At 32.2% G+C, this 9,948-nt stretch overlaps 2 protein-coding genes across 2 annotated transcripts; one reads left to right on the forward strand and one right to left on the reverse strand.

The window, feature by feature from the left end:
* The first annotated feature begins 3,905 nt into the window (after positions 1 to 3,905).
* Positions 3,906 to 6,517, forward strand: LOC108782966 (UBX domain-containing protein 1). The gene is made up of 7 exons (XM_018551369.1): positions 3,906 to 4,223; positions 4,294 to 4,347; positions 4,410 to 4,568; positions 5,399 to 5,650; positions 5,726 to 5,960; positions 6,036 to 6,216; positions 6,440 to 6,517. The coding sequence occupies exons 1-7, from the start codon at positions 4,168 to 4,170 to the stop codon at positions 6,484 to 6,486; spliced, it is 984 nt and encodes a 327-aa protein (XP_018406871.1). The 5' UTR covers positions 3,906 to 4,167; the 3' UTR covers positions 6,487 to 6,517.
* On the reverse strand, positions 6,376 to 8,890 carry LOC108782967 (ribonuclease Oy). The gene is made up of 4 exons (XM_018551370.1): positions 8,608 to 8,890; positions 7,471 to 8,017; positions 7,153 to 7,316; positions 6,376 to 6,502 (listed from the first exon to the last, which is right to left on the reverse strand). Exons 1-3 carry the CDS (start codon positions 8,667 to 8,669, stop codon positions 7,155 to 7,157), a joined length of 771 nt encoding a protein of 256 aa, XP_018406872.1. The 5' UTR covers positions 8,670 to 8,890; the 3' UTR covers positions 6,376 to 6,502; positions 7,153 to 7,154.
* Positions 8,891 to 9,948: the final 1,058 nt, after the last annotated feature.

Consider the following 9,948-nt stretch of genomic DNA (forward strand, 5'->3'; position numbering starts at 1 on the left):
CAGCATTATTATTAAACAGCACCAGTTTTATTCAGTTAGTAGGAACAGAACAATGAGATAATAAAGTTGTTTTTAACATTTTATTTAATGTAAAAATACAAATACAAATAAATTTTAATAGTATTCATAAGTAAACATATCCTCTAATTTTTACTTATAAATACATTACTTATAAAATACATTAAAATGATATAAGTAAATTATATCATAGCAGCATGCCTAGTCATAGTTTTACTACTATATGTATAATTCTTATTTTAATATATAAAGTAATCGTCCTTTGTTGCAATCAATTTTTATGCGAAATGTAATATACCATTTCATTATTTTATCGAATAGTGCAGTACCACATCGATCACATCACGTTTTTGGTTATGTACGACGACGCCATGTTTTGTCGAACTAGACCAAAGAACTAGACCTTGGCCAGACTCTTAGTATAGGGACTCTAATTTGGAACCGTTTCGTTCTCTCTCATTTCGCGCATGCGTATAGCCGTATACTCTGAGAGAGGGGATTGAAAGAAAGAATAAGGAATTGGAAGATTTGGAAGAATATTGCGCATCTAGAAATCACGTGACAAAGAAGTGACCAATAAGAATTGTCTCAAAGTAGACGTCATCAAAACGAGGGAAATTTAAACAGGCAGTTAGAAATAAGACTAACTTATGGCTTCAATAAAAGAAATATAAGGAAAAAAATAAAGAACAACGGGAATGTAAAACGAAACTGGTATTCGGAAGTAGGCAAAGAAAAGGTTAAAGGACGAAGATTATGAAAAAAAGAAAAGGAACCGGTATAGCACTATTGATTACAGTTATATAATGAAATAAATGAAGAATTGACGAAATTAGAAGAGGGTTTAAACTTCATTTATTTCATTATATAGAAGAGGGTTTAAAATTGATAGAACTTAACATGTAAGAATGTAGATAAGTAATTTGCGAGCATGAAATTATAGGAATAACTAATATGGATAAGCTAAAGTTATAGAAACTTGTCCAATACATCGCTGAAATATTGAATAGTACTCTTGAGCTTTTATTTTCATAGTATTTTACCTTTGGCAACGGAGAGATCTTGCTTCCTGCAAACTTCCAGCCACTTCAAACCATTGCATTATCCTTCGGGAAAGAGAAGTATTGAACTTTTCTTCCTGGCATATTTCTCGTTTTTCGGTTATAATTCTTACAACTTTTTACTGCACAGCTCATTTTCGAAAATTCTTTTTATTGTTTATCACTGATGCACGTACACCCACGGTAATTAATTCTGTCCCTCGGAAATTTTCACAAAATGAAAAGTGACCACCTTTCTATATTAATTGTCACAATCCATGCACGATTAACGTTGCGACTGAACGTTAATCGTGCATGGATTGTAACAATTAATATAGAAAGGTGGTCACTTTTCATTTTGTGAAAATATCCGAGGGACAGAATTAATTACCGTGGGTGTACGACAACGATAACGAAAACGATGATCAAGGAGCCGAACCTACACGAACCGCTCCGGAAACAGCCGAGGTGATGACGTCAACATTTAGACTCCCCCACCACTCCAATTCCTGCGCAGTGGTCTACCATCGGAATAACATACCCTTGTATGTACAGTTCGCGCAATTAATGCCTTCCAACCCTATGACGTTACATTCACTCTTGAAGCATCGCGTTTACTTTCTCGGTCGTTTTCATATTCATGGCTATAGTAGACAAATCGTAATCAGCCGGCGAAATTGCTCGAATTTCTTCAACCTCTATAGCCCGTGTTCGTGACACCTCGAATGTGTGTGATTAAAGTTTTATTGACACTGTTGACAGTCGTAAATTTCGTTTGAAAATATATTTACATAACCAAATTTTCAATTATTTACGACACATAATTTATCAGATAAGTTGCTATTCTTCCTTTCTGTATTTATTTAAAACTCTATAAAAAATTATGGAAAAAAATCTTTGTGCATTTTTAATGTAATCAAATTTTTAATTATTTACGGCTCATAATTTTATCAGATCAGTTTATTACAATATTTATCATTTGCATTTTGTCTTTTTATATTTATTTAAATTTCTATATAAGATTAAGGAAAAATATCTTTGTGCATTTTTCTTCTTTTACAAATGGAAACGAACAAGAAGAAATTTTCAACAAGAATAATTTGAGTCTTTTAAGATTTTGGATTTCTTGGCGTTATAGCCCAAAAAGGTTAGGGCTAGCGACGCTTTATTTTCCCCTCATCTGAGGGACACACTTAAAAAAGAAAAAAATCTTCTTAAACCATCTTAAACAGAATGTAAGTTGTAAAAAGAAATTATACTGTATATTAAATAACTTGTTTATAGGGGTAAATTCTGTATTGTATACAAATTTTGGAGTATGATTACAGTAATTTTTTTTTATTTACAGAATATTATTAATAGGCCTGCTCTTTTTGCCTGCACTGTCTGAACTGGTACATACAGTGCAATAAGTTGAAATGAAACAAACGTATATCTGTTTCACTTCAACTTATTGCACTCTATGTACCAGTTCGGTAAAAAGAACAGGCCTAATATTTCCGTCGTCGTTGGAATAACATATATCGAAATATGTATGATTTTTAGTCTTCTTGAGTCCAAAATTCAATTAAACAGAAATAAGGTTTGTTTGACATGCGCAGTCACGAATTGAAAACGACTATCAGAGCGACAGAGAGGACTAATGAAGCGCAAGAGTGGGGGAAGTTATCCGCCGTCACTTTTTGGCCTACCCTTACTACCGATATTTGACCGAGTTTAAGCGGGGAGCACAGACTTTTGCATAACGCATAAACCATATACATAAAGAATTTGATTGGTCCATTGACTCATGCATAAGAAAATGGGCCAATGAAATTCCTTATGCACATGCTTTATGCGTTATGCAAAAGTCTGTGCTCCCTGCTTTAAGGTTGATTTATACTGGCCGTAAACTGTTAACTTATGCCGTAATCTGTAAAAATTGACCAATCACAGTCGAATGAGAGGGGAATAATCGATTATAATTGGTCAATTTTTACAGATTACAGCATAAGTTAACAGATTACGGCCAGTATAATCCAATCTTTACTCTCCTGGTTCTAGTCTTCTTGCCCTTGTATTTATATCATGGCTATACGCATGCGCGAAACGAGAGAGAACGAAAAGGCCCAAACATGAAGGAAGATATAAGGAGACTCCACTCGGTCTCGCCAGTCTACAAGACATGAACCCATTTTAGGTTTCGAGTTCCGTTTCCGATTCTCGACACTCGCAGCGCTCGTGAATTTAGTAGTGCTGCGCATAATGAGTGCGAGTAAGAGAAATGATCATTTCTCTTACTCGCACTCATCAGAATCGGAAGCTGAACTCGAAACCTAAAATGGGTCCACTTTTATTTTACGGAGTGGAGTCTCCTTATATCTTACTTCCTGGGCCCAAATGAGTGCGTCCTTTTCTAGATAGGATTACCCCCACTCCTACAATGCGTACTCTAGTACTACTATCTGTATGGTTAAATCTCACTTCTCAGTAAAAAAGGAACGCGCATTCAACTGAGTAATGACGTCATAAGTGAGAATTATCTGAGAATCGGAGTAAATGGAAAGCAACTGTTCGTTCGTCAGGACTCAGGGGTGCTTATTCTGTAACTGTTTTACACGTTTACCGACAGTTGTCGGTGTCGTTGCGCAGGTATTTTGTATGGCAAAAAAGTTGCGCAACGACACCGATATAACTGTCGGTAGGAGTGTAAAAAAGTTACAGAATAGCACCCCAGGAGTCCTAGTCGTCAAAACGACGAACAATCGAGACGAGCCTCTTCGCGATTGGGGATCAACGCACAGTCGAAGTCGGCAACACTTTCAAAAATATAAAATAGAAAGCACTCGATCTCCGAAACGTGTCCGCCGCGGCTGAGTGGTTCTTCGGAACTGATAACACTTGATTAGACGCGAATTGACGCGATTTTTACACTTCAAATTGGAGTGAAGTTTAGAGCGTTAACGATTTTACTTCAAAAATAAGAGTGAATCTCTAGCTAGTTTTTGCTAAATAAAACCTAAGTAGCGCGTCGATTCGACGTGACATTTAACTTTTGGACGACGGTGTTCGGTCAGAACGACTTTTTTAAGGTGGTACATTCGCCGAACACGGCAGCGAGCAGCGCGAAATGTCGTCGGGCGTGATAGATATCCTCGTGGACATGGGTTTCAGCATGTCCAAAGCGTAAGTTCGTAGATAAACGTCGCATCGTCAAAGTCTAACCTATGTTGACGATTCGACGGTTTTGTTACAGCGAGAAGGCCTTGGAGATCACCGGTAACAAAGGCGTGGAGCCGGCTATGGAATGGTACGGAGACGTTGCTGTTATAATTCTCGTCGCGTTGTGACGTTATCGGTTTGTTATTGTAGGCTGCTGGCCCATTCAGATGAGGTCGAACTAGGAGTACCAGGACCCGCTGTAGGCGAGAGTGCTCCAACGCTGTCTACCGACACACAGGACAATGTTGCTGGTGCTAGCAGTCAACCGGTTTCCACGACTGAATCGGCCAAGTCTATGAAGTGCGACGTGTATGTTGAATTGCAAGGATAAGACTAATATGCTTTTGTTTACCCCTTAGGAAAACTAGTACTAGAATAGTACTGAAGCACACTGTATATTTGAATACAAATTGACATATTTTCAGTGTTAATAAATAATTTAATTCTTTTAGTCGCATATTTTCTATTGTTATAATAATCTTATAACCTTAAAAGGATGAAATTATTTATTAACACCGAAAATGTATATACCAAATTTGCATTTAGTTGTACCAGTGTTGCACTAGTTTTCCCAGTAAGAAAATGCTATAAGAACGTGTTCAGATAGGGACTGCCTAAACTACTAAAAACCTATTCTTTAAAACTTTCAAAATAAATCTCACTTTGAAGAGTAAAATCTCATTCTTAAAGATTAAAGATTGAGTTGTTCTTTTTTAAAATAGTATATTTACTCTTTAAAGGTGTTCTAAAACTTAACTCTGTCAATTCCGAGTATTATTTATTTTTGTTCAATATTCAGTGAATAACAAGATTAAAATTTGAGTTGACAGAGTCAGAATTTTAGAACATAATCTGGAGTGAAATTTTATATCAAAGAATTTAAAAAATATAATATACCTGTTGTGAACTATAGATTTTTAGTATTGTCAGTGTATTGGAACACAGCCTAAATGTTGGAATATATTAATGTTCCTTTAAGAGATTATGCTTTTGTATGGAATATCACTACCACATATAAAAGAAATATTTACTTTGCAGTTGTCAAAAGTTTTCTTTGCTTTAATTAGATCTAAAAAGATAGTTCTATCTCAACGAAATGTTCAACAAGTATACATGTTTTTTTCAAACTGTCTTTGTAGATGCGGAAAGCTCTTCAAATCTAACTTAGAAGTTGAATTTCATGCCACAAAGTCTGGACATGATAGATTTTCTGAAAGCACAGAGGAGAAGAAGCCATTAACTGAAGAAGAGAAACGGGAACAATTGAAGATGTTGGAGGAAAAGTTGAGACAGAAGAGAAAGGAGAGAGAGGAGCAGGAAAAGATAAATGCATTTGAAAGAGAAAAGAATAGGATACGATCAGGAAAGGAAATGTCCGAAGCCAGGAAAAAGTAGGGAACGAAGTAATATGAAATTGAAATAGAAAAAGTATACAAATCTATATTTTGTCTACATATGTGTAATAGGTTGGAAGAATTAGAGATGCAGAAGCTTTTGGAGCAAAGAAAACGAGAGAAGGCGGAGGAAAAGGAGGCAAGACAAAGAGTTCGAGCGCAAATCGAAGCTGATAAAGCGGCAAGACGAGCTAAAGCAGCTGCTGAAAGCAATCAAACAATTAATACAACTTCAGTCTCGTTATCTGCAACACCTTCATCTACATCTACGCATCACAGGAAGGATTATACCGAAACCAGGCTTCAGGTATTAATATAAAATGCGTACTAAATAAATATAAAAATATGTAAATCATGTATTCTTCAAACAATTACATTTTAGCTTAGGCTGACTAATGGACAAACCTTGACCCAAAGTTTTGGAAGCAAGGAACAATTATCTGCAGTGAGACTATTTATTGAAATGAATAGAACAGACGACAATGGTCCTTTCCAACTAATGACCACATTTCCCAAAAAAGTGTTTACTGATGAGGATTATGATACGCCATTGGATGTATTAGGTATGCTATACTGATAATTTATTATTATATACCTACATTTTCATACAGATATATGTATATATAAACCATAATAATTCCTACTATCGCTTATTGATTTAACGAGTGTAGTTCTATTAATTAATTATACAATTTTATCAGCTATAATGTAATAATTCGTTGCCATTGTGAATATTTAACATATTTAGCACATAAAGACATTTCCTGATTGCACTTTTATTTGCAGGCCTAGTACCCTCAGCAGTCGTGATCGTCCAGAAGAAGGCTGAATGATGTAGCCAGTAATGCCCTAATTTGTAAGCAAAAATACTAATGTATATTATCATACAAATTAATTATAAGACATTCACTCTAATATAATAATATTCTTTATTATAAATGAACTTGTTGTGTGTGATATACGAATTTCTTTTTTGAAACTGACTTCTGTATAGTCTTTTTTTCTCGACGGTGAATATTTATTACATTTAAAAAGATAACGTTACGATTAAAAATTAAATGATGAACCGTTTAAGGCTTGTGCATTAATATTTATAATTTTTAACCGACCTGCTTTTTTTACATTTTTTTATTCGTACGTGAAAGTATTATGTAATAATCTAGAAATTATGATAACACGTCTCAATCTGAAATATATTTCTAATATTACTTAAATATTGATTAAGAGATATTAGTTAAAAAGCTAAAAATCATTTTGTTTAACTTGTAAGTATTTATTGTTAATTTCTTGTCACGGTAAATTATTTTCAAATTGATTTGTATGTCATATATATGACTAAGATAAAATTATATAAATAATATCATGTATATAGATATATATATATATATATATATGAGAGATATTTATATAATTTATATAAATATACATATATGATATTATTTATATAATTTTATCTAGCTTGCACTACGGATATATATATATTATGATTTTAATTTTACCGTTATGTTTGTTTTACATAGTAATGTGGTACAATATTAGGATACACTATCTCTTGAGATCTGTTACAGTTGGTAGGAAATTTATATATGCCATCACAGTCTACCAATTGTAGTGTCTTGTTAAAACAAATCCTTATCTCTTCCACATATGAAGTTTTCGTTTTCTAGAAGAAAGTAAAGTTACGTTTGTAGTAAGAATTATTGTTTCTTCTTTTTTATATTTATAGTTTTCATATCCAAAAAAAAAATTATTCAAAACGACATTTATCCGACAATTTATAAACGACATTTATGTATTGAAACAATTGTTGAACTTACTTGGTTAACCACACACATTACTTGTCCCCGTTTATTTAATACTTTTTTAATTCCTGTTAAATAATTTTGTACCGTATATCTGTTGCCTGGCAAAATATTTGCTTTCGCAAGTATGTTTATCATATTGTAATTGTCGAGTAATTTTAGAGCTGTTTGAAAATATTTAAATTCACTATTTAATTCTTGTACTGAGATTGCACAAGTGCCGTGTTTATCCCATTCGTGTTTCCAGAACGAATAAGGTTTAGATCCTTTTTGTATATCGAGCCAGTTTTGTTTTAATTCATTTTCTATAGGTGCTAGAGCTGTTGAATTAAATGATAACGAATTGTTACAAAACTGCGGACCTATTTCGTTATATATCGTAGGCCAAATTCCATGAATAGTCCACTGGTTACGCTTTGGTAACGAGCAACTGTGTGTTTCGTTTGGTCGCGATTGACTTTCCCATACGAAACAAGTTGTCAATGGCCATCGCTGAGTAAATATCAGGACATCATATTCGTTGCGAGATTTTTGTTTTATGTTTTTTCTTCCGATCCATCTCCTAATAAAATAAAAATTATAAAATTTAAAAATAACAATTTTAAATTACAATCTATATCATTTGTAGAATGCCATTCAAATAGTTAGAAGTATATTTTGAAATTGAAAATTATATATATATATATCTGTATTGATTCAGATATATAGATATATCTATATATATATATCTATATATATATATATCTCTGTATTGATTCAGATATCAGATCTATCAGAAAAATTTAATGAGTCAATTGAATGTTCACGTGATTTCTTTGATTAAGTTAAAGAATAGCTTGTTTTGCGTGACGTAATCAATTGAAATAATTGGAAGTTATATATATGTGTGCTATAGCGATAAAGTATCGGTAAAATCAATAGAATTTTCTTTGCATTAAAAGATGCGTTAATAACACTCGTTAATATCTGCGTGCACACGATTGTATTGTAAATTAATTTATGCGATTCAAAACTTATGATTAATGATCTAAATTGATTTCACGCGACCTTCAAAATTAAAAAATGACTGATTAATCATTTAAAATCATAGATTATAATATTTCAAACAATTCATTTTGTTACCTTTATTACGATATTTATTATTGTACTCACCCGTGTGTAATGCATAGTAGATAAATCAAGACGATACACGATACTATGCTGTACTTGTACATTTTGTTGAGAAACCGTTTTATGCGAAGAGAGAGAGTGGAGACTGACCCGAGGCAGCGGAATTAAAGGCACTTAATGCTCCCACTACCTTTTTCACAGTTACCACCACCATCTTCATCGTTCTTTACATTGTTCGCAGTAGATGGTATTTTCTACCTGATCTTGTTGCTGGTTTAAACAGCTATATCGTGAAACGTATTTTCACTGCTACGTGTGTAATCATAAATCGCATATATTTCTTATTACGAGCGTTAACCAAATATAATTACGTTTATAATATTTTGTATTATAAGAAGTAATTTATTAAAAATTATTTAAGCTTATATAATAAATTTTAGAGAAATAATTTCCATATGATGTATCTCTTTATAATCTGTCGCGTTAAATAATTGGAATAATAATTATTTTTAATTATTTTTATACAATTATAATTACTTCTTGTTTGAGAAATAAATACGGCTCAATTCAAACAGCGCATATATAGTATTAAGGATATAATTATATTTTATTAAAAATTTTATTTTTTTTATATTGAATAATACGAGAGTAAATAAAAATTTGCTATAATTAATGAATACAATGACTGTGTATATCGAATTATTTAACATCGCCTAACTACATTTATCGTTTTATATTTTCTTTATTATCTATAACGCGTGTCCAAAGATAAATAGCAGTTATTATCATGTTAAGCTAGATACTTCGAAAAAGTTTTAGCAAATTTGTATAGTTATATTAACAATACAAAGATATAATTGATAGCATTAATTGCTATTTTTTTAATGATATTTTATAGTTGTTTACAGCAAAATCATTTTTTTTATATAATACTTTAGATAATTGATACTATAATACAAAATTTTTTTTTAGAAATATCTTGTTTTATACGAGAGAGGTCTACAATAGAAGTTGTAGCGATCGTAGGATCTTATATCGTAAAAAATCGATCAAAGACGATTATTTTTTTCATATTCGACTGTGATTGCGATTAATTTTCTATGACTTAAAACCCTACAATCACTACGACTTCTATTGTAGACTCCATCTTAAAATTATCCTTTGAAGCGAAATGCAATTGAAATTATAGTGTTGACGATATATATATATATATATATATAACTCTTTTTTTTATAATTAATAATTAATATCACTTCGGCACATCGTTGTATCGACAGTTTTGTGCTTTCGTCATACAATTTCAAAATACACTATTAAATCTATACTATTTCTAGAATACATTTTATTTGCTTAAAAAATATCGAGTAAAGCCGTAATCACACT

This window comes from Cyphomyrmex costatus, unplaced genomic scaffold (assembly GCF_001594065.2).
Source record: "Cyphomyrmex costatus isolate MS0001 unplaced genomic scaffold, Ccosl1.0 scaffold14, whole genome shotgun sequence".
Lineage (NCBI taxonomy): Eukaryota > Metazoa > Arthropoda > Insecta > Hymenoptera > Formicidae > Cyphomyrmex > Cyphomyrmex costatus.

Coding starts and splice junctions, on each gene's coding strand:
- LOC108782966 (XM_018551369.1), top strand. CDS start 4,168: ATGTCGTCGGGCGTGATAGATATCCTCGTGGACATGGGTTTCAGCATG. Junction 4,224..4,293: donor GGTTTCAGCATGTCCAAAGC/GTAAGTTCGTAG, acceptor GTTTTGTTACAG/CGAGAAGGCCTTGGAGATCA. Junction 5,961..6,035: donor ATACCGAAACCAGGCTTCAG/GTATTAATATAA, acceptor ATTACATTTTAG/CTTAGGCTGACTAATGGACA.
- LOC108782967 (XM_018551370.1), bottom strand. CDS start 8,669: ATGTACAAGTACAGCATAGTATCGTGTATCGTCTTGATTTATCTACTA. Junction 8,018..8,607: donor CTACTATGCATTACACACGG/GTGAGTACAATA, acceptor TTATTTTATTAG/GAGATGGATCGGAAGAAAAA. Junction 7,317..7,470: donor TAATGTGTGTGGTTAACCAA/GTAAGTTCAACA, acceptor ACTTTCTTCTAG/AAAACGAAAACTTCATATGT.